Source organism: Mandrillus leucophaeus, unplaced genomic scaffold (assembly GCF_000951045.1).
Source record: "Mandrillus leucophaeus isolate KB7577 unplaced genomic scaffold, Mleu.le_1.0 Scaffold724, whole genome shotgun sequence".
NCBI classification, from domain to species: Eukaryota; Metazoa; Chordata; class Mammalia; order Primates; family Cercopithecidae; genus Mandrillus; species Mandrillus leucophaeus.
In genome coordinates, this window is record NW_012107853.1 from 760,876 (window position 1) to 788,428 (window position 27,553).

General features: G+C 42.6%; 1 protein-coding gene across 1 annotated transcript in view; it reads left to right on the forward strand.

The window, feature by feature from the left end:
• The first annotated feature begins 242 nt into the window (after window positions 1-242).
• The window catches only part of ETS1 (v-ets avian erythroblastosis virus E26 oncogene homolog 1), a 127,936-nt gene continuing 100,625 nt past the window's right edge, over window positions 243-27,553 (forward strand). Inside the window, exons 1-2 of the mRNA XM_011965435.1 lie at window positions 243-313; window positions 14,538-14,620. Of these exons, the coding sequence (XP_011820825.1) occupies window positions 14,552-14,620 (69 nt within the window). The 5' untranslated portion in view covers window positions 243-313; window positions 14,538-14,551. The remainder of the gene's footprint in view (window positions 314-14,537; window positions 14,621-27,553) is intronic.

The window sequence follows — 27,553 nt, forward strand, 5'->3', positions numbered from 1 at the left end:
TTTGAAGAATAGAAAATAAGGTGTGGTTTGGTGCCGTCACCATCAATAAACACTGCTTTCCACCTAGACTGCTGCGCCTGTCCCAGTGGCTGCTGTCCTGATGCCAGGCGCAAGAGGAAGACTGCCTTTTTTCCAGCTTTCCCTGGCTTGACCACACCCCCCCAATTTAAGGAGGCAGCACTATTAGGAACATTATGGTCTTTGCATCCTCTTAAGCTACTGAGCAGAGGATTCCCGCAGGTAGTTGGAAAGAGACCACAGACTTTGAGGGAAGCTCACTCAGGATCTGCTCTCCGGCAAAGTAGTAAGTGAGGTGTGTGTCAGTCTCTGCCTAAAACTTTTCAGTCCATTTTCCTTTTCCTGCTTTAAAAAAAATTTCTGCGGAATTAAAAAGTCGATAGAGACATTCAGGATACAAGTGAGTTTTCTCTTTCTCTTTTCACATCTTTCTGTATTCCCATTTAATTGCTTAACAACAATTTTCAAAAATACTTCCTAACCTTGTCAGAATAGTCTGAACGCAAGACTATGTTTTTAAAAATGTTCCCTGCTTCATAGAAGCAAAACCATGCACGTTTTAGATACCCGTAGATTACTTGTCAGAAACCCTGATTTTTTTTTTTTTTTCCAAATTGGAGCACTTCCAAAGAAATAAAGCTGTAGTTAAACACAGAAATTTCTTTTTTTTCTCTTTAACTCCTAGTAAACCTATGGTTTTACTCTTTTCCCCCCTAGTAGCTTAATGAATTGCTTTTAATAGAGAGGAAATTGCTACAGGTTTGAATCTTGCAAGCCAAACTAGCCTGTTTGGTGTTTTTCTCTGTCTTGGAACTGACTTGCAGACGTTCAAGGATCTACAAGTTCTTGAGTCTGTTGTTGAGACGTGGTGTGGGTGTGGGCTGGGGTTGTCTCAGAGTTAGGGAGGTATTTCTTCTCGCCACGGTAGAGCTGGACTCAGTGGCAGGAGATGTCCACGGCAATTCCTCTCCCTCCAGTGATTTTATCTGGCCATGACACTTTGTATGTTACTTCTCATTCGTGGTTAAAGGCCTCTGTTACCAACTTTTAAAGTAGCGTTTGCTTTGGGCAAACTTGAAAAGGTGCTGGGTCAATGAAATCAATGCATTCTATTGCAGGATTTCCTTATTACCTTTTGGGTAAGTTTTTGTTTTTAATCTCAAGGCCATTTTCCTTCTTACTTTAGACCACTGCTATGCAACTGAGAAAAGAGGTATTTGTTAAACAGCCGGAAATAACGATTCTAAAATGATAACTCGCGGCAGCTCCATTTGATTTGTAAAATTACTGATACTATGACTCTTTCATCAGTTGTGGTTTTGGATTGCGGGGCCTCTTTTTTATCCGAAGAGAAAACCCTTTTTCTTCAGGGGCTGCGGGCTGTGCACGAGGGCGGCAGGGTGGCCACTGTTGCTGTTGAGAGTCTTGCTCACCTGTTGTTCCTGAATGGAGGGAAGGGAGAGCTAATGAGTTAATGTCTGCAAAGTGCTTTGAAGATGAAAAGGTCTTTTCATGTGTTCGGTGGTGCAGTTATTAATATTAATATTTGAAGAAGCGTGCTGCTTCTAATTGTAAATCAACTACTTCCATCCTTGCCAACTCAGTAGTGAAATAACAAACAGTTCAGGCAGTCATGCAGCCTCTTCCGTCCTGGTTCCGCTGCTGAGGATGTGGGAAGCCAAGCCGAGAGCCTGATTATGAAGGAGGCATCTTTGCCTGGCAGGCTTCTTACACGGAGGTGCTGGTTGCTGGCTGTGAAAGGATGTCCTGAGGCAGAGCCCGGGGGAAGCTGGTAGAGGGGTGGGATCCTTTGGCATCTGGCAGTCTGTGGCCCTGGAGAACAAGGCAGAGCATGGACTTGGGTCAGTGGCTGGTCCCAGATGATAATGGAGTTCAAAGGCAAGTAGGGTCAGAACTTGAACCAGCACTGGGTCAGGGTAGGGAAAGTGGCTGTGCACTTGGATTGTGTCAGTGATTAGCTTTGTAGCAGAGAACAGGGATTGAACGTGACTGTGCCTCTTTCCCTTCATCTCTAAAAGGTGAACAATCATTTGCGCCCTGCCTGGCTTACAAAGATGAGAGAATAGAAGTAAACAGCATAGGGCTATGAAAAATCATAGTGCCACGAGGTCAAGGAATGTCTGAATAAATACTGCAACAAACTGGGTGTGTGAGTGCAGGTCCTCTCACCTAGGGGAGGGTGAGGCAGAAGGCAAAACACTGTGCAAACAAATAATCAACACATTTCTCTCTTTGATTGCACTGGTGAATTCCTTACTGATAACTGAGGTTCTGACATACCTTGTGATTTTATTTATTGGTGAATGGATCTGTTCTCTAATTACCGGTTCAAAATTCCCAACTGTTCACATCAAACAGCAGAAGAGAATGATTACATCCCACAAGCTGAGACATCCCTCCCTCCCTTCCTTCCTTCCTTCCTTCCCTCCTTCCTTCCTTCTCTCCTCCCCTCCTTCCTTCCCTCCTTCTTTCCTTCCTTCCTTTCTTCCTTCCTTCTTCCCTCCCTTTCAATCTTTCTTTTCTTTTCCTTCTTTCTTTCCTCTCTCCTTCCTTTCTCTTTCTCTCTTTCTTTCTTTCTTTCTTTCTTTCTTTCTTTCTTTCTTTTTCTCTCTCTCTCTTTCTTTCTCTCTCTCTCTTTCTTTCTTTCTTTCTTTCTCCTTCCTTCCTTCCTTCTTTCCTTCCTTCTTTCTTTTCCTTCTCTTCTCTTCTTTTCTCTCTCCTCCTTTCTTCTTCTTCTCTCTCTCTCTCTCCTCCTCCTTCCCTTTCCTCCCTTTCTTTCTTCATTATGGACATTATAAAGTATTTAGCATTTGAGCAAAATTAATGTGGTATGCAGCAACTTAGTGGCATTTCAGGCAAATCTTATATGTTTCTTCAATCCTGGGGAAAATTAGATGTGAAGACATAACTTACTTTTTCTTTCCTCATCTCCTTTATCCCTGCTGTATTGAAAGTATAGCTTATCGGACTCCACCTTTTAATTTAGATGATTCTCTGGTTATCATACCCATTTTTCTTCATTTCACCTAAGGAAGGATACTCAGCCCTAATGTTTACTGAGCACTTAGTATATGTTCCAACATCCTTGCTAGGTGCTTTGCAGAGACTGCTTCATTTCATCTACAATGACGTTTTGAGGTGGGCACTCCACTCTTGTCATCCCCATTAACCAGGTGGAGACGCTGAGGCACAGTCATATGACTACCTTAACTCATGGTGAACCCTGATTAGAGCCAGTGGAATGTGAACCCAGAGCTTGTGGCTGGAACTGCATGTCATAGGAATCTAAGTAACTCTGAGACACACACATTTAGGATAGATTTTTCTGCTTAGACTGATTTGCTTGTCTCGGAGAACCCTGGCTTAAGCCTGTTTTCTGAAGTGGTATCTGTGGATTACTGATTCATTGTTATGAAGATACTGACTTTGAAGAAAGGCTACCCAGGCCTAGTTTCCTGGGTAAGTCAGTCAATCCCTTCTGTGACAAATATCAGTTTTATTTCTACTCCATGCCCGGCCTTGTGCTGGAGACTGTGCCAGATACAGAATAAGCAATATGTAAGCTCCATTTTAAAAATTAACACAATTATCTTTACTAGAAAAGAGGATAAACATGAAAGACGATATAATTATTAAGTGGTGTAGTATAATCTATACATGCTTTGGGAGTTTCGGTAGGAAAAAAATGGTATCTAGAGCAGTGAGGGAAGGATGTTTCTCATCCGTCTTTTTCTCAAAAGAGGATCGATTTCATATTCCCGTGATCAAGTGTTGGTGCTGCCTTCAGAACTCAGAGGGAACCGACTGGGTAGTACTTACTAGCATGAGAGTAAGCAACAAACATTTAGTGCAAATGTCAGGAAAATATTTTCAATGGGGAGGAAAAAAAATATACATTTTCAAGAGATGTGGAAAGATAGAAAACTCCAGAGTTTTAGTCTTTTTAGAGATTTAAAAGAGATTTATTCTTTTTAGAGATTTAAAAAATAACTTTTCACTTTGAAATAATTCCATATGCATAAAAGTTTGCAAAACAATGTACAAAAAGTTTCCAAAACATTTGAGTCTTTTACAATTGTAAAAAAAAACATAAAATGCAAATAACTCTTTGAAATTATCTCTTGGTACCTCTGGTAATCCTTAATCCAAATGACTCCTGTCGATGGAAGAGAGCACCATTGCCAGTTTCTTGATCAAAGGGACCAAATAACTAGAACCATGTCTTCTTAGGAAGAGCAAGAAGCCTTGGCAGATGTGCATCTGGCACACGGCTCCTGAGACACCGACAGGTCCTGAGTTACTCAGTTCTCCCCAGCCGGGTTTGTATTGCACCTGAGGTTATCAGCATCTGCTCAGCCTTGGCACAGAAATCTTGCCTGTTCCTCCTGGGGCTCTGCCTCCTGAACACCTAGCTTGTTATAATCACTCATGAGTTTAACCAAGTTAGTCCAGCGCTGCCTTGCTACTCACAGTGAAGTCCTTTGACCTGCGGCATCAGCACCACGTGGGAGCCTGTTAGAAATGTGGAATGTCTGGCCAGACCTCAGACCTACTGCAGCAGACTGCATTGTAACAGGATCCCTGGGTGATTCACATGCACATTACAGGTTGGGAGGCACTGCTCTAAAGAAAAAGCAGAAAGAGACAAACGAAACTGCAAAAACAAAAAAAATGAACAAACAAGAAATTGTGCACTATTTTCCGCAGTGCTTTACTACTTCCTTATATTTGTATCTAGTTTCTAAAGCGTTACTCCACAAAAGATTGACATTATATCAAAAAGATGTTGGTTTAACTCAGGAAGCTGCAATATTTCGCCATTTGTGCTATGCAATCTTTCAATGAGTTAGTTCCCCAGTGTAAGAAAAATGCTTACTTCTTGGTTTTATGCATAACAATGGTACAAACAGACTACCATTAAACAGAAATTGTGGCTCTTTTCTCCTGCAAAATTCTTGACTAATGCTACTCAACCTATGATTATGAAAGAGAATCCTGTTTTCATGACTTGAATACAAGTCTTTAGAAAAAGAGATGAGGGATTTAGCTATCCGTGTTCTAGCTCTAACACTTAAATAACCTCTGCCATGTTGGGCAGTAGAAAAAAGTAATTAATGTAAATCAGTAGTGTTACTAATTAGTAACATTAGTAAGCATTTATTATTTATTAATTATTATTAGTAAGCATTTATTAGTAAGCATTTAGTAATGCTTACTAATTGCCAGGTACTATTGGTAAAATAGCAATAATAACAATTATTATTTATTGACCATTTTTACTATGTATACAGCATGCTGCTAAGTATTTGTGTTTTGTTATAATCCTCCTCTATAATCCTGAAAGGGTTGGTATTATTATCTGCATGTTATAGTTGAGGAAACTGACTGTGAGGTTAAGAAGTTTGCTCATGGCCATGCACTCAGCAAGCAGTTCTATGTTCACCCATAGTGTGTAACTCCAGGGTTCTTGATCACTGCTAAGCACGTAACCTCTTGGGCCTCAGTTCATTGAAATAAATGAGAAGATTGATGAATGTTTTCCAACTCCAAAAATTCATTGGATTTATACAATCCTTCTTTATATAAGAATGCTAGCAAGCTGTTTAGCCTTATACTGAGAAATTGGAACCTTACAATTTGGGTGATAAAACAAATGAAACTCCACCATGAAAATCACAATGAGACATAGTCCAAGAAGTTGCTTGCTGTATTTGAGAGATCTAAGGCAGCTGATATCTTTTAGTTCAATTTTAAAGGGGTATTATTTCAACTATCCAGTCCCTTCTCATTGTTCTTAATAAAATCTCTCTCTATTTATGGTGCCTCTCAGTTTTGTTGAGAATTCCTTTAGAGCCAGAACCAAGTCTAAACTCTGGATTATGTCTGACATGCTTCACAGGCTAAGAGTCAAAATGTGATTCTTTAAAATTCTAGGCTCTTCAGAGGTTTCATTGGCAGCAATCATTGGGTTAGAGTTGACATTTTTAATCTTGTGGCCCTTCTTTGCATTTGACTTGGAAAATAATCTCTTATTTCATGACCTCTACTACAACCATTCTTGTGAAGCACACAGTACTTTACATTATTCCTCCAGCTTATTCCTTTTTCGTTTTGAGGTTCTAAGTAAAGCACAATCCTCATTTATTTATTCAGTTATTTATGAGTACTTACCATGCTCCTGTCTCAGGACTACATCCTAAGGCCAAGTGTGATCATTTGTTGAATTTCATAGTAAAATACAGGATTTGTCTTCCCTGACATAGCATAGCGTTTGTACACAGGCTATGGCCATTTTTACTGTAAGGCAGTGTATTGAATACCACCTTTGATCTTCAGGAAGATGTTCTGACAGAAGCATGATTGGCTAGAAAACTAGATTGTTAGTATTTCAAAGGTTTCGGAGACTAGAATTGGCATTTTCTTAGTTAGATTCCTAGACCTAAGAGTTGGCAGGTTTTAATGTATTTCCTTGATGCCTAGGAGAAGCAAGACCTTTCTGTCCATTGTTGACAATGCCGTTTCAGTACTGTATGGTGAGGGATTTGTTTCCACTGAGAGGGAAATGCATAAAATAATCCATGAAGCATTCCTTATTTCTTAACTGCTGTGGTATACCAGCGTAAAACATCTTCTAGTCCTTCTCTTTTTCAGGAGACAGTAGTGAGCTACTCCTCAACGAAGGGTAAAACAATATACTCTTTAAAATTATAGTGACATGAGTTCATTTGAATATTCTAAGAAGGATTCATTGAGCTATGTCAATTCATGTAGGACTTGAAAGTGTTATGCTTAATTAGGAGATGAGTTTATTTTTAGAGAACTAGGAGATGGATATGACTCATTTCCATTTAAGCAAGGGTTGGGGGAATAATTATAGTGAAGTTGGGAAGAAACAAAGACTGAGATGTTAATTGTACTGTGAGTTGCTGCTCTGTGACCTTAGTGAAAGAATAAATGCACTTAGCTTAAGACACAGAAGCCAGTAGCCCATAATTCGGAACACTGCCTTCATTTGTCAGTGCTGGCTACTTAAAATAAGAAGGACTATTTACTACTACTGTAATGTTGGATTACTTAGTCAAGCAAATGAGGTTCTTATAGATTTAGTAGTGAGACAGAAAAACCATCTTCAGTTCTTCTAATCCTTCTTCTTTTCTACGTGTTGTAACCACAAAATATCCATGGGGAGTGAGGAATGTTCAGCTTTCCTAGATATGATGGATCTTAAACTTGAGTTCTTAGAGAATTGGACTTGAGAGCTTTTGTTACAGTGACAGGTCAGGGAAGACATCTACTCAAATGATTTGAGAAATACGTGGGCTACTCACGAGAATCAGAAAGAACACACTGAAGGAGTATAGATGAACTCATCAATCTGGTACATCCTTCAGTTTAGAGAAAAGTGCCATCTTGCTTGTAGTTAATGCTTGAGAAGCCTAACCTTGGGGTCACACAAGGACACACTTCATTATAGGGATAATTTTTTTTTTTTTAATGTCCAAACGATACCTTCACTCTCTTGGATAAGCTCAGGATGCACAAGGATTGTACACACCAACTCTGTTTCAAGTACTTTAGGTACTTTTCCTCACTTAGTAAACAGACACTTGTTGCATGGCTACTATGTGTCATCCGAAAAGACACCATCCTTACTCTCAAGTTACTCATCATGCAGGAGCAGAAACAGGCATAGATACAGGAAGTGTCATGAACTTTGTTACATTGTTACAGTAATCCCACAGAGGGGCATCAAGGAGGTGCATGCAATTGTCAAAGAGGGTAGGGGGGAGGGGAAAGCTTCCTGAAAGAGGAGATACGCTGAGTCTTCAAAAATACATTTCCAGAGTATTCAGAAAAAATAAATTAAAAGTCTATACATTGTAGATTAAAGATGTTGCCTTGGTAACCCAGATGTTGCCTTTAGTTTGGCGAAAGCGCTGTTGTTTGGAGCAGGTTTTCTTTACATGGCTAGTTCTTTTGGAAGCCAAATTCTTTTTTTTTTTTTGCAATGGAGTTTTGCTCTTGTTGCCCAGGCAGGAGTGCAATGGCAACATCTCAGCTTACTGCAACCTCTGCCTCCCAGGGTAAATGATTCTTCTGCCTTAGCCTCCCAAGTAGCTGGGATTACAGGCATGCACCACCAGACCTGGCTAATTTTGTACTTTTAGTGGAGATGGAGTTTCACTATGTTTGTCAGGCTGCTCTTGAACTCCTGACCTCAGGTAGTCTACCGGCCTCGGCCTCCCAAAGTGCTGGAATTATAGGCATGAGCCAACGGGGCCGGCCCTGGAAGCCAAACCTGTATTCCAAGCCAAAAGGACATGCTTTTTGTTTGAATTGATAGGAATCCTAAATTATTGACATTAGGATAAATGCTCATTGGAAATTTATTCAAATTTTGCATAGCTTTCAAAGAGGAAAGGCTGGGGCGAGGCGTGGTGGGGAGAAATCTACATTTTCTGCCACAGCTTTATTGTGATTTTGAATTCCCCATGTGCCATCTTCATATCCAGGATATGTTTTCACCATAATTCCTTGCCTATGAAGCTAACATGAAGACCGGAGGGCAAGTTGAAATTTAAAACACGGTGCCTTTGTCAGTGGGAGTCTAATTTTGGCGTGTCTATTATGGAATGCAGTTAGTCAATATGTATTCAAATACGGAATGCACATTTTCTTTGTCCCCGAAATGCTCCTTTTGGGCATTCAGTGGGAATGTAAAATATTTTAGGAATTTTTATAATGACAAAGAATTGGGGACAAATTAATTATACAATAATAAGAGGCTCGTTAAAAGTATGATACATACATACAATAGAATACTTGGCAGTCATCATCTTTAGGATAGACAGCCACATTTATCAACAGAGAAAAATATCCATAGCATTATGTTAAATGTCAGTGAACAAAGCAGGTTACAAAAGAGCATGTGGAGAATAATCTCATGAAGGTAAAATTGTAATCACGTGTGTGTGCGACATCTATGTTCGTTTAGATACATTAAAAAATACTCATAAGAATATTGAACAAATTATTAGTATAATTATCTCTACATGCTGAGGTTTCAGGTGATTCTAATATCCATCTGTGACTTCTTTGTATTTTAATTTTTGCGGTAACATTGTATTAGCTTGACAAAAACAATTAATTTCAAAAGAATTTTTTTTCAAAAGAAAAATATTTAAGGGTAATTTACTTGGTATTTACCTAAAGGCATAGTTTTTCTTTTAGGAATACATAACCCCAAATGAAAAAGGCTTAACTGATGTCAAAGTTATCTAGAAATACAGCCAAGCAGGGTCAGAGTTGATGTGAACTGGATCCAGCCTTGGTTCAAGCCTGGCCTCTTTGGGATTTCTTGATCTTCTGCTGCCTTGGCCTGAACCGTCCCTCTCCTCCGTAATTTTTCGTTTATTCTGTGTCTCTCTCAACCTGCCCTGCCCTGGCAAGCCCCGGGTGAAAAAAAGTGACATCCTAAAGGTCCCGGCCGGGTTGCCAGCTTGGGGAGGGTAGAAAGTTGAAGTGGTCACTTGCTCTATGAAGAATAGAATTCTGGAGAATCAAACAGAACCACAGTTTTAAAGTGATTTTTTGGACATGAGACACCCAGGTAAGCCAAAGTGTTGACTTTTTTGTCTTCTCCATCACGTGCTTGTTTCTGTCCCTGCCATCCAGGGTGACGAGGGTGCTTAGAGAAGCATCTTCTCTCTCTCTCTCTCTCTTTTTTTTTTTTTTTGGTTTTTTGCCAGAAGAGAATTCCCTCCCACGTGACAACTGTTTGAACATCAGCTGCACCAACATTTTTCTTAGTATTGCACACATTTATTGCATAAGTACCAAGCAACCGTGGCATCTGAAGATTTACTCCCCAGCCAAGAAGCATCCATGAGACCTGTTTGGGTGCAAAAATGATTTGGACACTTGGTAACAGAGGGTCTAGAGAAGCATCTTCTCTAAGCACAGGAGGAGGCTGAAGACCAGGAGTCTGGTCTCAGCTTGGCCAATTAGCAGCATCGCCTGTCTTCCTCCTCATGTATAAAAAGAGGGGCTTACACGAAAAGAGATTGTACAAGTTTTCCAACTTACACGATTTTATTTAGCAGTTATCTATGTGCCAGTTACTTTCCAACACCAGACTAGGATCCAGGGATCTGGAGTGAAGAAATGAACTAAATCTCCTCTCTGGGGAAGCTTAAATTCTAACAGAGTGGACTTTGGAGAAGATAATGCACAAACACCTAGGTGTCAGAGTCGGGAGAAAGGTACTGCTATTCATATGCGGTGATGGGAAAAGCCTTCTTAGATGAGGTGGCATTGAATAGCTATGTGAATAGAAGGAAACGGTTTTCCCTTAGAAACGGATCATGAAGCAAATGGATTATTTCAAGTGGTTCTTTATCTAGACCCGCAATCTATTCAGATTCTCTATTTTGAGGAATAAGTATATTCACATCTGATCTACCTCGTACATTTTTAGTCTTGTGAGACCAATTCATTCATTTATCCATTCACTGATTTAAAAAACAATGAGTTTCCATTATGCCCCATGGTCTGTCTTAAGTGCTGAAGACAGAAAAATGAAAAGGCATGGTGCCTGCCTTCGAGTAGCTCAGAATTTAGCAGGAGAGACAAACAGAAACAGACGGTTATAAAACAATGTGATACGCACCGTGATAGAAATACACTCTGGGAACATGGACAAGGAGCCGCTAGCCCTGGCTGGGGTGAAGGGTGGCTCAGGAAGGATTCCAGGCTGCAATAACCTCTGAGCTGAGCCTAAAACCCAGAGGAGGCAGGGTTCACTCATCTTGAGGGTGGGTGGGCATTCCTAGCAGAGAGGGGAACACGAGAAGGGCAGGGGCACGAGACATGGCACCGCATGCCTAAGAAAGCAACAGAGTTCCATGTTGCAGTGGAGGGTGCAGGGGGCACGGCGAGACGGGGCTGTAGTGGTGGGAGGGAGCATGGGGGGCACAGCAAGCCACAGTCCAGAGCAGGGCAGCCTCATTCCGACCCACTTATCCTGCGGCTCATGTGGCGCAGGTCCTTTTCAAGAAAAATAAACTCAGCTCTGCAAGACCCTCTGTTACCAAGCGTCCAAATCATTTTTGCACCCAAACAGGTCTCATGGATGCTTCTTGGTTGGCGAGTAAACCTTCAGATGCCACGGTTGCTTTGTATTTATCCAATAAATGTGCGCAACGCTAAGAAAAATGTTGGTGCAGCTGATGTTCAAGCAGTTGTCATGTGGGAGGGAATTCTCTTTTGCCAAAAAGCCAAAAAAGAAAAGAAAAAACAAACACTACTAAAAAAAAAACCACCTAAACACTTCATTTACTTCTGAGAAGGTTTACGTCTCTAGCAGCTGTTCTGTGTCACAATCTACAAGTGGAAAAAGGGCGGGTTCTTTTTTTCTTTCTCCAAAAAAATAATAAAGCAGCAATCCATTTCTGTCCCAGAGTTATTTCCTGAGACGAGAGCCCTTGAGAGCCCTGGCAACTCCCTCTTGTCAGTTTCCTCTCTGGGCAAAGGGCTTTTCCCCAAGGGAAGTGTCATTCATACAGTCATAGCTTCAAGAATACAGTCCAGCACAGAGTGCACCAGATGTTGGGCCAGAGCTTTCCTCCCTCACTCTGTCAATGAGAAGAGAAAACATATTTCCACTGAACCCTTTTCCAGGAGTGTTGCTATGAGGGGGAGTGTTGTCTGGCCGGCAGACAGAAACCCTTGGTGTCTTTGAGCTGGGCTTCAGGATGTGGCTGCCAATTCCAAAAGTCCTTTCTCTTACAAATACGTAAGTAAAACAGACATTTGAAAGGTGAAGGTCCTTTGCCGCTTGTGGAACTCTAGGGATGATTTATAGGGCCATGTGGTTACACCTTGCTCTATGCAATCCTTCACAATTTCCTATTCACTGCACCCAGCAGAACTGACTGCTTCCTATTTCTTTTTCCATATTGTTGGCCAACTACTCATCACATTATGCTATGGTTATATGTGAGCCTGTCGGTTCCGCTGCCTGAAGGTAAGGACCCTGTCTTTCTCAGCTTCTTCCCCAGTCAGATAGAATCTAAGGGCCATGAGGTCAGGAATCTTTGTTTACTGGTGTGTTTCAAGTGCTCAAGGCCGTGCCTGGCACATAGTAGGTGCACAGTGATTATTTACCAAATGAATAAACAGGTCACTAACAAAGGACGCCTATTACATGATTGTTGGATGAATACAATCGTACTCCCTTATCTGTGGTTTTGCTTTCCGAGGTTTCAGTTACTCTCCCTCGACCAAGGTTTGAAAATAAGTGAGTACAGTACAGTAAGATATTTTGAGAGACAGAGAGAAACCACATTCAATAACTTTTATCACGGTGTATTGTTATAATTGTTCTATTCCTGTACTAGTTATTGTTAATCCCTTACTACATCTAATGTATAAGTTAAACTTTATCATAGGTGTGTATGCATAGGAAAACGCATAGTATGTATGGGGTTCTGTACTATCTGAGGTTTCAGGTCTCCACTGGAGGGTTTTGGAACAAATCCTATTTGGGTAAGGGGAGACTACTGTAATCTCCTGAGGTCCGTGAGGACTCAGGAGATCCTTGGGGCTTTTTTTCTGGAGGAAATCAGAGGGATGAATGTTTACGTGAAACAGCATTCCCACATCACTGGGGGGAATTCCAAAAAGTACTAATTTCTAAAAGGTATTAGTTGCCCTGCAGGACCCTGGAGGGATGATCAACATTTCCCTAGGGAATTTGATTGTGGTTAAGCCATTGTCAGTATGACACAATCAATGTTGTTAACTTTTATGTCTCATCCAAAGATCTCAAAGTAGATCAAAAACTTTGAAGTGGGATATAGGGTTTGATGATGATTCATCAGGACTTTAAAACTTGATTCTAAGAGTGAAAATGAGGAATGCTTTGGTGGAAAAGGAGCCATGGAGCTCAGTGAGATGATCCTCACAGTGTATGGTCAGGACAGGCCGACCTAAACCATGTGACATGCATCTTACTCTTAGTTTCATGCTCAGTGCCTAGTACAGAGTCAGACCCATCATAGGTACTCACTGTTCTTGGAAACAAACACTGAATAGTGACCCCTGATGCAGATGTTAACAATGTCCCTGGCCTAGGGTATTTTGACCTTTTCCTACTATTCAGCTTCACCACTGAGGAGCTCTTCCTGGTTTTGCTGTAGCAGAGATCAATTTCCTGAAAAACTAAAGGACAAAATCTTGATTAACATAGTCTAGCTATCCAGACCCTTAGTTAATTTTTAAAAATTAATGTTATTTTGACTGCATTTGGAAGAAAAGACATAAGAAAAAGGCAAAGTTTTAGTTAAAAACACAAGGCGTAGTTCTAGGATAAGATATGTCTTCAGGAGGTTTGTAGCTTACATCCCTTAACCATATGATATTAGTAGTTTTGTGGTTGTAACTCTTAGGCAGTATAGTTTTATGTTGCCAAGCCTGTTTAACTATATCATTTAAACATTTAAATATATTTCATATGAAAGAAGGGATCAAGATGGTGAACCAAACTGCAAATTGAACATAAGACATTTCTTAGTACTCAATGTTTCTTGAAATGTATCAATTGCTTTAAATGTTAAGAATTAAGGAAAAGGGCAGACAAATACGAACTGGAAAGCAGTGAAGTTAAAGCGTCACTTCCTAACAATAAGAATTTGGCCTCTGAGTGGTATGCCTAGGAATTTAATCTTCGAGATTATTCAAGAATGACTTTTTAAATGCATAGTATAACGTTTATGAAAGTGTGTAATGCACTTTCGAAAGTATTTAGGTCAACAGAGATGTTCGATATATAACGATGACCAGTAGCTAGCTGGAAAATCCCTTCAGCCAGAAAATTGCTCAAGCATTCTAGTCACTCAGACTTCCAATGTAGAAAATAGCTCTCAACAAGAGTTATTTTAATAGCTCTCCTCCTTTTTTCAAGATGAATAATGTTCAATCCCTTTTGCAGGGTTTCTCTGTTTATCTGTTTCTTGGGGTACTGGGTAACATACCTATTCAGGAGAGCTTTTTCCATCCTTCCCTTCTCCAATCCTTTCTTTGTTTATTCCTTTATCAATTAATTTATGCCCCAACTATGTATTGTATGTCTACTTATGTGCCAGGCCTGGCTGTGGGTCGGGGAGACACACAAAAACTTGTTCCTGCCCAGAAACCCTACAAAAATGTGCCTCTTGTGTACTGGTTTGCTGCTTGTTGTCTGCAGTGTGTAGACATGATCTGTTATCCACGTTACCTTGCAACCAGGGGACTGGTTCTGTCTGAGGTCTGCTCTTACCGGGGCCGGGAGTTAGTCACTTTATCTTTCTGAATTTCCATTGTTTTCCCTGCCACGCAAAGAAGTGAACTGGTTGGTTCCTAAGGAGACTCTTAGTTCTAAGGTTCATGTCCTCCTTGTGGATTCTAGTCCACAAACCTGTGAGCATCCAGAGGCTCAGTGAACACCTTCTCTCACACAGGTGCTGAGAGCAGGATGAGCTACTTTGTGGATTCTGCTGGGAGCAGCCCTGTCCCTTACTCAGCGGCTCGTCCTGCAGTGGTGGTGAGTGGTGGCCCCTTCCCCGCCCCTTTGCCCACGCAACCTTCTCCCCTCCTCCCCGTACTTCCTGTATCCTGACTGCCAGTAGACAGAGAAGCCAGAAACCTGAACTCCAGGGTCTGAATCAGCTTTGAATCTTACTCAATTGTAAGATTATCTATGATTTTATCAGCATGTAATAGAAAACCAAATACTGATGAATTTGCTGAAGAAGTTTTAGTATGTTTGAGTTTGAGAGAAATGACTCAAATATGATGAACATTTAAAGCCAGTTGATTTTCACTGCACAGTTCATTTGATGAAGATGTTTTACATATTGATGTACCTTATTCCTATACATATTATAATTTAACTTATTTTTGACCTCAGACATAAAAAGTCAATAATGCAAGTTTTCTAATCACAGACTTTAAAAGTGAAAATGGAATATGACAATAAGTTTATGGGAAAATTTCATAACTCCTAGAATAAGAGGGGACAAAGAAATTTTAAAATAGGACTGGATAAAGTTTATTGTCCATAGGTGAGAAGACCCTTGCCCAAGCTATATGCTGATCAAGAGAAATGCTTTGACAAATTTCTCAAAAATGTATTGTGTGAGGGATCTTATAATGTTGTCACTGATCACTTCCAATGTTAAAAGTAACTAATATCAGCAACTGTGTCATTAATTATTCTTTCTAAATTCTGTTATGTTTTTATCCAAAGATAGCCATCATAAATGTTGAAATTTTTTTATATACTTATAGCAAAATACAGACAGCTAAGTTTGTTTTATTTATTTTTTTCTTTTTCTTTTTTCTTTTCTTTCTTTTTCTTTTTTTTTGAGACAGAGTCGTCCTCTATCACCCAGGCTGGAGTGCAGTGGCACAGTCTTGGCTCACTACTACCTCCACCTTCTGGGTTCAAGCGATTCTCCTGCCTTAGCCTCCCGAGTAGCTGGGATTACAGACCTGCACCACCATGCCTGGCTAATTTTTGTATTTTTGGTAGAGAAGGGGTTTCACCATGTTGACCAGGCTGATCTCGAACTCCTGACCTCAAGTGATCTTTCTTTGAGATGGAGTCTTGCTCTGTTGCCCAGGCTGGAGTGCAGTGGTGCAATCTCTGCTCACTGCAACCTGTGCCTCCCAGGTTCAAGCAATTCTCCTGCCTCAGCCTCCCGAGTGACTGGGATTACAGGTGCCTGTCACCACACCCAGCTACTTTTTTGTATTTTTAGTAGAGACAGAGTTTCACCATGTTGGCCAGGCTGGTCTCAAACTCCTGACCTCAGGTGATCCACCCACCTCGGCCTCCCAAAGTGCTGGGATTACAGGCGTGAGGCACTGAGCCCAGCCACAAAAAAGTTTATTATATTGTTATTATTATTAACTTTTCCAAGTACATTTATGGGTCTGAATTAACACCAATAAACACGAACTCATTTCTGACTTGTCTTTGACTCTGTCTTGCCAGAGATTCTGTATAGTTTTTAACACTGGTTAAAGTTAACTATGACACATAGTTAACTATGACCTCTCACTGTAATTGTATATTAAAAGACCCGAATTGTTTGAAGTTTTTTTTTTGGCATTAAAAAAAAAAAAAATCTCTCAGTAGCTATTTTATGTTCAAGGGAAAAGGCACATTTTAAGGATGATTGAGACATCTCTTTTCAGTAGCTGTTTTTACCACATTTGTCTTCTTTTTAAAATGGCTTCTGTGTTCATGTAAGCACCATTTACTAAGACAAAAAATTAGAATCAGAAAAAGGTTTTAGACAATAGTATACGTCAGAAATATGTTTAAACTGCCCCCTCCCCAACACTCCACTACACGACAAGTCCAGGCAAGAAGTTACTCAAGTTTGCTTAGTAGTGATTGCCAAAGGACTTGGAGCTTAAGATCATATAGAGGGCTGAAGAAGTTGCCAGAGAAGGGCTCCTCCTCCTGTTTCTCACATAGAGGTCATCATTTAAGGTTAACACAAATGACATTAAAATTTCCTTAAAGATACTATTGTAGAGATTTGCTAAAATAAATAAGGATATTGTGATTTCAGAGCAAAATGTGCCATTGACTTGAAAAACAAGATTTAAAAGCCAGTCCATGTTAATTCTATTTACAGGTATTACAATCAAATTAAAACAGATTAATATCTTGGCTAAGAATGAAATGCCCTGGCTGGGCTCAGTGGCTCACACCTGTAATCCTGGCACTTTGGGAGGCTGAGGCAGGCGGATCACTTGAGGCCAGGAGTTTGAGACCAGCCTGGCCAACATGATGAAATCCCGTTTCTACTAAAAATACAAAAAAAGAAAAGAAAAAAATTAGCTGGGCGTGGTGGCACATGCCTGTAATCCCAGCTACTCAGGAGGCTGAGGCATGAGAATCACTTGAACCCAGGAGGTGGAGGTTTCAGTGAGCCGAAATTGTGCCATTGCACACTCCAGCCTGGGTGACAGAGCGACACTCTGAGAAAGAAAGAAAGAAAGAAGGAAAGAAAGAAAGAAAGAAAGAAAGAAAGAAAGAAAGAGAGAGAGAGAGAGAGAGAGAGGGAGGGAGGGAGGGAGGGAGGGAAGGAAGGAAGGAAGGAAGGAAGGAAAAGAAAGAAAGAAAGGAAAGAAAGAAAGAAAGAAAGGAAGAAAGGAAGAAAGGAAGAAAGGAAAGAAAGGAAAGAAAGGAAAGAAAGGAAAGAAAGGAAGAAAGAAAGAAAAGAAAGAAAAGAAAGAAAGAAAGAAAGAAAGAAAGACCACACAAATATGTACTTAGATACTGAAATAAAAAGCCTATTATAAGTATAAAAGTTGCAGATATAATATAATGTTATCCTGGACAGGGTATCTCAAAATTGTAGGGGAATAAAAAAACCCCAAATCAAATAACTCTAAGTGCATAATTTCAACTAAAGACACCTCCCTGCAATTGAACACCCTGGATATTTTAAATAAATTCTGAATGGTTTCCATTGGTTTCCAACCAAATAATCCATTTACGCCCACCCATGACAGCCATATCTGAAAAACATTAACGTGTGAGATCCTTTTCACTACAAAGTTCGAAGTTGCTTGAGTGAAAGCAGAAGGTTGCCCAAAAGAGCTGCTGGATTATTGTTTCTTGCACCTGCAGTCCTAACTTCTCTCTGGGCCTCAGTTTCTCTGTCCCTGAAACGATTTAGGCCACCTTCCAGAGCAGGCAGCGAAGCCCTTTAATTTTTTCACATACTCTTTCTCTAATAAAAATTAAGAAGTAAATAACACTTATTAGTATCAACTCAAGTTCAATAAACCAACTCAAACCATAACCTCTAACTTTAGACTGGGCTGTAATAAACAGAGTATCTGTAAATTGTCTACGAAATATAACCTTAGGACATTGGCGCTAGAGACATCAGCAAACAAACCTCACATTCAGTTGCAAACTAAGATACCCTGGAGGGGTGAGCACGGCTTCATTAACTTTCCTAGATAAGACAGTCAGAGCCCCAGGCAACCAGCGTCTTCTCAGTTCTTTTGGAGCCTCCCTGTCTAGAGCTCAACCCATAGTGCTTAATCCAATAATCCAAGTCCTCCTACCTGGTGCCCTAGTCTCTGATTTAGTTAGTCTGACACACCAAAAGAAGAAAAAAAAAAAGAAAGAAAGAAAAAGAAAGAAAAGAAACTCTGTCCCATGTATGGTAAATTCAGAGTGAAAAGAAAACCATGAGAGTAGTGGGGTTTTCAGTAGGGGGTGATTTTACCCCACAAAGGGATATTTGACAATGCCTGGAGACTTGTCTCCTTGTTAAAATTTAGGGTGTGCTCCTGGCCTCAGAGAGTAGGAGCCAGGGATGTAAGTAAACACCCAGTAGTACACAAGACGGCCCCCTGTGATAAACAATTATCCAGCCCCGAATTCTGGTGGTGCTGAGGTTGAGAAACCTGGTCCAGAGTAGCCACAGGTCAAGCTCGAGAGCAGGACGGGACTGTGTGTACAGGCTGCTCTGAGCAGGTCTTGGTTACTAGTAAATGATTGCCTTAGAAAGGGAAATCTAACAAAAGAAAGTGAGACTGCGGTCCTGCTCCGAGGGGCTCTTATTTAGCAGGCTGCATTAGTTGGCCAATAAACAATGTCTTCTAATATAGGATGTCACTATTTTCTAGCGCCTAAAGATAACTAAGTCTGGCAGTCCTTGCTTGTAAATTAGAGGTCACATTAACGTTATCTGGTCGTTTGCTGTGGAAGAATGCTTGGAAATCACGGGAGCCACAGTGGTTCAAATTCATGCCGGCCTCAGGTAATCACGGTTTTGCACAGAATTCACATCCTGTGCCTCAGGGTCAGTTTCTCAAAAGCAGGACTCACGTTTTCCCCGTGTGTAAGGTCAGCGCTTTGGGAGGCCGTAGTGAATGAGGTAATGTCACAGTGGGGAGGTGGAGAAACAACACTCTGGGAAGTCGTCTGGCCGTTGTGTGGGAGGGATGACCTTTCCAGGTACTTCTATGGGCTGTGTGTCAGGGACCCTTTCATGCATGGGGAGGAAGCGCTCCTTCCTGTTATGCTGCCTCTGCAAGCCCAAGCCCTCTGCGAGCCTGGAAGTCCCTTGCAAGCCCAGTACTTTTGTCCTCTCATGCGTCATTCTCCCCTTCACAGCACTGTGCTGGCCCCGCTGAGAGTGGCGGTAATGAGCTGGCTGGGCTGCTCTCAGTTTTGGCTGAACATGGCCCAGCCTGCGCTGCCTCACCGGCAGGGAGGATGTGCGGAGGAGTTCCTGGGTGATTAGTGACCCATTTGGCCATGCGGGCTTTAGGAAACACCTTGGACTATACAGAGGAAAGGAACTGACCACTCACCTCCTCCCAGAGCCACTGACTTTGGGGGATAGAACAACATGCTCAGGCAGGAGTGGCCCACTGTGCTTGGCCTCAGGGAAGGCACCTATGCCTGAGAGGCTAACTGCGTATCCCCAAGTGCCAGAATATCCTATGATAAGACTCTGGGCTTAGGGGACATCCCTGGTAATTCGAGGGTGAAGTAACTGTATTAAAAACTCCCCACTCTTGGTTGGCCACAGTGGTTCACGCCTATAATCCCAGCACTTTGGGAGGCCAAGAGGGGTGGATTACCTGAGGTCAGGAGTTCTAAACCAGCCTGGCCAACATGATAAAACCCCGTCTCTACTAAAAATACAAAAAATTAGCTGGGTGTGGTATAAGGCGCCTGTAATTCCAGCTACTCAGGAGGCTGAGACAGGAGAATTGCTTGCACCCAGGAGGCGGAGGTTGCAGTGAGCCGAGATCGCACCACTACACTCCAGCCTGAGCAACAGAGTGAGACTCTGTCTCAAAAAAAAAACAAAAACAAAAACGAAAAAATAAAAAACTTGCCACTCTGTCGCTCTCCCTAGATCAAATGTGTTTCTCTGAAAACATGGTCCCTATGTTTTTTGAATGAAAACAGGGGTTCAGAAACTGTCCAACAAAAGGCTGTTTTTTGACTTGTGAATTTATGCCATGAAAGCCTTCAGAGTTGTATAAATGGGATCCCATTTATTAGACACTTAATTTCTTTCATTGTACAGAATAAAATAGTATGAAACCAAGGATATTGCAGACATATGAGCACTGGATGAAAAGCGCACTGGAAATAAGCCTGAGTTCATGCTGGATGTCACCTTGGGAGGTATCCCAGGGAGGCTGTCAGTCATTGCCAGCTCTGGGCATTGGCCTCCATCCTTCCTGTGCAGTTCCAGTGGGACTTGGGTACCTGGGGGTCAGCTGAATCTCTAGTTGGTGCCAGCATAGAGGGTAGTCCTGCTGAGGGTAGTCCTGCTGAGCCATGAGGCTTAGCTAAGTGCATTGCAGAAAAAGAGCTCCAAATTCACCACGGCCCTCAGAACAGCTCCCTGTCACAGACTTTTGGGCAATTCCTCTTTTGTACATTTTCTTTCTTCCTTCTATAATTGATTGATCGACTGGTTGACTGTTACACAGAACTCTATTTCTGCCGTCAGGCCCTCTGGTGAGGCAGAAGCCGACCCACCGTACACGGTCTCCTTGACACCAGACATGACATAGAGCCTTTCCTCCTGGTCCAGGCAGCTGTGGAATGGATCCCAGCCAAATTCTAGTGGAAAGCACTTGGACTTTAGAATCAGAAAGGCCTGGATTAAATTCTCTCTGGTGGTCTTTAGCTATTTGATCTTGGGCAAATTACTTACTCCCTCTGAACCTCAGTGTCTTCATCTGTAAAATAGGCATAGTATAAGGTACATGGAAGGTCACTGTGACGGTTCAGTGAGAACATGCGTGTCAAGCGCCTCCACAAAGATGACCTCCATCAATTCCCTTTTCCTTTTAGTCACTATCTCATCTCTTTCTGTTCTGGACTTTTTTATTGTGTTAGATGGATACTGGGGCTGGGAAGGGGCGAGGATTTCCACTTGTCCATACAAGGGTGTTGCCAGAAGAAGATGGGGCTACTGGGGTGAAGATGGAGACATCCTCATTGGGAAACCTCCTTGTTTCATCACTGCCCTGCATGAGAAACAGCTCCCTTGCCACCAGATCAAAGTTCTCTTGTCAAGGCTGGTGGTTTACAACCCCATTGTGTAAACAGACCTGGTTTTCTTATCTTGAGTAATTGCAGTTTAATTGGGCCTCCTTGGGATGCAGTTCCCTTCTTACCCAGGGCTCTGGCTGTTGGCACACTCACTTCCAGCCCATAGGCCTCCAGACTCCAGCCATTGGATGTGTTCACAGAAGGGTCACTGTGCTGTCCCTGCACTTCTTGTGCAGTGAGTGTGCCTGCTGCCATGAAGCCTAGTGCAGGCACCCTTTCCTTCTCTCTGGGAATCCTGGAGAGCAATGGGCAAATTATTTGGGACTAGAGAAGTGGGAATCCACAAAAAGAAATTTAAAAACTAAGTGGGAATGAGACTCCTGACACATAATGTTTAGGAAAATTATTTATGCTCATAACTCTTAGTGGTTGTCATAGAAATTGAAGGAAAAAAGAAAATAACCTATATTTTTCCAGCATCTTGGAATGCGGGGCTTCTCTAAGCTAAACTAGGTTCAATCATCACAAGCTAGAGAATTTCAGAGTCAGACCGCAATGTAAAGACCATCTTGCAATATCAGGAAATTAAGATCCTAAGAGGTTAAATGAATTACTGGAGTTTCCTCCGGTATTTTGTTATAGCACTCCTGTCTTGGTCCATTAGTGCTGCTATAACAAAATACCTGAGACTGGGTAATTCAAAAAGAATAGAAATGTATTGCTCACAGTTCTGGATGCTGGAACGTTCAAGACGAAGGCATTGGCAGGCTCTGTGTCTGCTGAGAGTCCTGTCTCAGCTTCCAAGATGGAACCTTCTTGCTGCATCCTCTGGAGGGGATGAACGCTGTGTCCTCAGTGGTGGAAGGGTGCGAAGCGGCCAAACCCACTCCTTCAAGTCCTTTTAAAGGGCCCTAGTCCATCCTTGAGTGCTTTGCCCCGACAACTTACTCACCTCAGAATGCCTCTGCCTGTTACTATTACCACACTGGTGTTTTACACTTCAACATATAAATTTGGGGGACACATCCATAGCAACTCTTTACAAACACGTTTAATGAATTAATTAATTAGATATTTGGTGATATGTAAGAACTTATAACGTATTTTCATTCATGTATTTATATGCCTTGTTTATGAAAACTTAGTTTTTCCTGATTCCAGGAAAACAAAAACAAACAAAAAAACCCAAACTCCATTGTGCAGATTGCTGAGCAAATTGAAATTACCGGATAGTCTTCTGGCCATGGCAAATTCTACCAACCGTGTCCGTAACAAGGTTTTGAGTCAGCCTCAGCCTCCATCTCCATACCACAAGATGCCTAAAGCTGTCACCCATGGTACCACTGGGCGTCTGAAGGCTTCATGCTAAGCGAGGGGCAACCTGAAACCTGCAGATCTAGAAGCTGCCAAATGCCTGTCACCTAAGACCTCTCAGCAAGAGAGTGTCAACTGCAGGCCCCCAGGACTGTGGCCTCAAGTCCCACCCCCTCCCTGTCCTTCAGCCTGTTTCAGTGAGTGTTGGCTGTGAGTGGAGGCTGTCCTGGTCTCAGGCTGGTATGAGATGTAGTGCCGGTGTTGGCTGCACCACCTCTGACTTTGTGTGCTTCCCCAGGGGGTACCTAGGGAAGCCAGCACAGCTTTGCATTAAGAGCGTAATTAGACATCCCCTTCTCTACAACCCTCTGTGCTTCAGACTTTTTTCTGCAGAAACCTGCAGTGTGTCAGGCCTGCACTTTCACCAAGGCCCAAGCCCATTACTCTTATTGTTTTAAAAAGAATTTCCTGGCCTTGAGTCTAAAATTAAACTGCCTTTGAGAGTTTCCTATTTTGTCTGTTCCTGCTTCTCCTGGTGGCTGCACCCCCTCACCACCCTCAGGCTTGATCAGCAAACTCCGGAGAGCTGGGGAGTGGTTCTGTTTGCCTCCTTCCCTTTTGCCTCTCAAGAGAGCAGAACAAACGTGCCCTCCGAACAGATGTGCCCAGAAACCACACCCTTGCCCATGTCCTTCTGAGGCCAAATACGCTCTGACCAAAACTGTTCCTCACTATTGCCAAACAGCCCATCCGTAGAGGGGCTGGCAGGGTACGGAGGTGCTAAAGTGTCTTTTGAGGATGAGGAAGTCCAGACTTTATCAGAAGTGTGTGGAGTCGCATAAGGGTGACTACATGCAACTAGGAGGAAGGGTTTAAGCAGAGAAATGGCCTAGGTATTGCACACACTTTAACTGAGCACCTGGCAGGTAAGAACCCTTATAACTGTTCAGTAGCAAGATTCTTCCTGAGCTTCGCTGTTCTCTACTGAAACGCGGGCACATGGTGACAAAACTGTTGGAGCGGGGCTTCGGGAGAGAATGAAGACAAACAACGTAAGGCCTTTCATGCATTTCAAGGGCACATTGTATGTCATAGACCCACATGATGACTCTGAGAACTTTAGGCTCTCCAGGCTTGCCCACCGTGGTGTGGCTGTTTATCCAATGAAGGTTGTCTGTCACAAGGTCAGGAGAAAGAATGTGGATGGATCAGCAAAAATGACACAGAGTTGTCAAGGAACTTGGAGATCATGGAGGCCGACCTCCTTAGGAAGCAAAGGTTCAGAGAGGTTAAGGAACAGCCCGGAGGTTACACAGCTCCTTAAATATAGAGCAGGACTTGAACCCCCAGGATGCTTGATTTCTAGTCTTGTGTCTTTCTATTAAAGTGCATGAGCATCTCTGACATTCCTAGGAAAATAATACAAAGTTATCTCCATGGTGCAAATCACAGTGCCCATCCACCCAGCATTGACTCAGCCTTGCTTCTGAGTTTAAAACATTTTTAGAAAGCACTAGCATCTAGAAATATCTATTGTGTCTTATGTGTTTATGGCCCTGTACTAAGGCTAAGCCCTAGGATTCTGAAGTCAAGCAAGGAAAAGACAGATTTGCTCCTATGGAGTTTAGGCTCCAAGTAACACATACAGAAGGTGAACAATGAGGGAGTTACTCACCGCACGTGGACATTGAAGATGTTCTGCTACAGACAGAAGCGGACCGAAAGACTAGATCACCCACTCCACGGACACAGACTCCTCGTGTTCATGATTTGCTGTTGTAAAAATATTCCTCTATTTTTTTTTTCAATTTTGGGGGACTTTGGGGAGCGGAGAGAGGGAAAGCTATGAGCAAAAGGAATGGCTTTAAGATGTGGCTGGTTGGAGGGGACAGGTGAATAGGCAGTTCCAGGGAGATGACCATGGGCAGTGGAGGAGGGAATGGGCTAGCAAGGTCCAAGTTCCTGACTTTGAAGCACTGGGAAGTGGTGCTAGGGAACAGTCACAAACCAATGAGCGCTTCCTTGCAGGAATGGTGGTGGTGGTCGACCCAGGTGGTAGCTGTGGGGCTGGCTCACCTCAGAGCAGAGCAGGACCAAGGTGTGTCCACTGTCCAGCTAGTTGCCAGACTTCTGGGGCTTCATTTCATTCCCAGGATGGGATGGGTGGAGCATTGAGGCTGTGGGCTCGTGTCCTCTGGTAGCCTCTTTCTAAGAGGACGGGGAGAGCCATGCTGTTTCCTCCACGGCTCAGCACAAGGTGTGACTAGCAGAGAAGAGGTGTGTGTTTTCCTAAGATGCCCACGGGAACCCCTTGCTCCATGGCTGCCTGGGGACCACCCTTTTCTTTTCTTTTCTCTTTTTTGAGATGGAATCTCGCACTGTCACCCAGGCTGGAGTGCAATGGCACGATCTCGGCTCACTGCAACCTCTGCCTTCTGGGTTCAAATGATTCTCCTGCCTCAGCCTCCCCAGTAGCTGGGATTACAGGCATCCACCACCACACCCGGCTAATTTTGTACTTGTAGTAAAGATGGGGTTTCACCTTGTCGGCCAGGCTGGTCTTGAACTCCTGACCTTGTGATCCGCCCGTGTTGGCCTCCCAAAGTGCTGGGATTATAGGTGTGAGCCACCGTGTCCGGCCGAGACCACCCTTTTCTTAGTGGCCTCTTGTTCACCACCCCCGGTGCTTAAAGCTCTGCACTTGGCTTCCATGGTCCTGTACTCTTGCTTGTTTTCCTCCTACGTCTTCAGCCAGTACTTCCTTGTGCTTTTTCCCCCCTTGTTTCTCCTCTTAACTGTCAGCAGCTTTACAGATCCACTTTCGATTCTTACCCTTGTTGTCCTGACTGCCATTTTCCTTGAGCTGTGCTCTAACTCCATCCTTTTTGCTGCTAGATCTAGCTTGACTCTTTCCTGTCTTCTCCCATCGTGCATTCTCCTTAGGGACCCTCCACCAAGTTGCCATCACTCCATCTGAACTCAACCAAAGGCGACATTGTCTTCCACTCTTCTTATTTATGTCCCCTAGATTCACCATTTTCACTACATAAACATAAGCAATCTAAGTAGCATCTTGGATTTTCCTCTCTTTATCTCCTATGACCAATCAGTCATAAAATCATGTCGATTTTTCCTTTAAAACACATCCAATATTTCCTATTTCCTCTTCACCTCAACATCCATGGCCCACCTCTTCCTTCCGAACTGGACCACAGTGAGGTGAGTGAGGCACCCACATGGGGTGCCCCCAAACTCAGTAGTCAAGTTGAGTAATATCTTAATGTAATATCTTTTAAAAATCAGAATTAATGCAAACATTATTATGAAAAAAATCAAAATTTTAAATAAAGTCAGGAAGAGTGTTACTGATTTTTCCCAATGTGGCTCAGCAAGGCTCTGCTCCTGACCTGTGTCAGCCTCCTCGCCTTCTTGCCCTGCCCCATCTGTCCTACTCAGCACCATCAAATAGGTCTTTCTTGAAGGCATTGCTTCACCATGTCCCAGGCCTCCAGCATGGCCTCTAGTGGCTCTCTCCTGACGCCAGATTCCTGTTTGGCCTGCATGGTTCTCTACACTGTGGTCTTACCCTGCCCTCCGGCTTGAAGTTTTACTCCTTACCCTTGACTGATACCATCCTCAATGCCCAAGGGCATACTTTTCCCTTATGCTTGTCACCTCCAAACAATACCGTCTTTATCTCTCTATAACACCTCCCTGAATCTTTCTTATTCCTCCTTACATAGCTGTCGATGTTCTTTTTTACCTTTGGATGGATTATCTTCCTCTTCTTTTGCTCACATGGCCCTTCATCGAATGTTTTAGGGCAAATCTTACTCAATCTTACAGTTATTACCTTATACTGCTTCCTCCAGGAAGGCTTCCCTGCTGCTATTCCCCTCCCCCTACACATTGGTACTTAATTCTGTCACATCCCTCACTGTAATTCCCTGTTTACTTGTCTGTATGCTCCTAAGGCTATGGTTTATTTGTTGCTTATATTGTATTCTTAGCATCTAACATAATACTTGTCATAGACTAGGTGCACCAAATATATTAGTCCATTAGTGAGCATTGCCATAATTCATTGAGTACCTATTATGAAACAGTAACCACCATTCTTGAGCAATTTGTACTTAAGCCATGCAAGCTGCATGTTGTGCATGTAGCAGAAAAGACAATCTGAAATCAAATAGACTTGGGTTAGAATTCTGTCTCTATTATTCTTTTAGCTGCATGGCCTTGGGAAATTTACTTGGCCTCTTAAAACCTCAGTTTGCTCTTCTGTAAAATGAAGATGAAAATGCTAATCTTGCAAGATTGTTGTGAGGATTAAAAGTGACCACCACGGCCGGGCGGGGTGGCTCACGCCTGTAATCCCAGAACTTTGGAAGGCCGAGGCAGGCTGATTACCTGAGGTCAGGAATTCAAGACCAGCCTTGCCAACAGGATAAAACCCCGACTCTACTAAAAATACAAAAATTAGCTGGGCATGGTGGCACATGCCTGTAATCCCAGGTTCTTGGAAGGCTGAGGCAGGAGAATCACTTGATCCCGGGAGGCGGATCAAGGTTGCAGTGAGCCAAGATCGCACCACTGCACTCCAACCTGGGCGACAGATTGAGACTCTGTCTCAAAAGAAAAAAAAAAGGAGGCCATCTCTGGTGCAGAGTGCCAGGGGGCACTGAACAGGTGTGTGATGTTTGGTAGGTCCTTTGGGCAATCACCTGTGGGATGGGTGAGTGAGAACCTGTCAGATGGTTTTCTCAAACCTGTGGCAGAGATGGGGACTGTTGCTTGCATCTTGTTGACTCATCAACAGTTGCAGCCAAGAAAGGAAGATGCCAATGAAGAGGCCCGGTAAGCAGGGACCTGTTTGGTGTGGTGGCTTTTTCAAGCAAAGAGGTGGGGGCTGGGCTGCCCAGATTTCTGACCTGTTAATAACCTGCTTTTTTCTCCTTAACTGAGGCAGTTTCATAATGAATTGGAACTGGTGATGTGGTTCTCTTGAGTAAAAATATCATTTTCATACTCTATGAAATAGTTATTAAGTCGGTTCATGAAATGTCTAACAAACAGGCAGGTGTCTAGATAACAAGACCA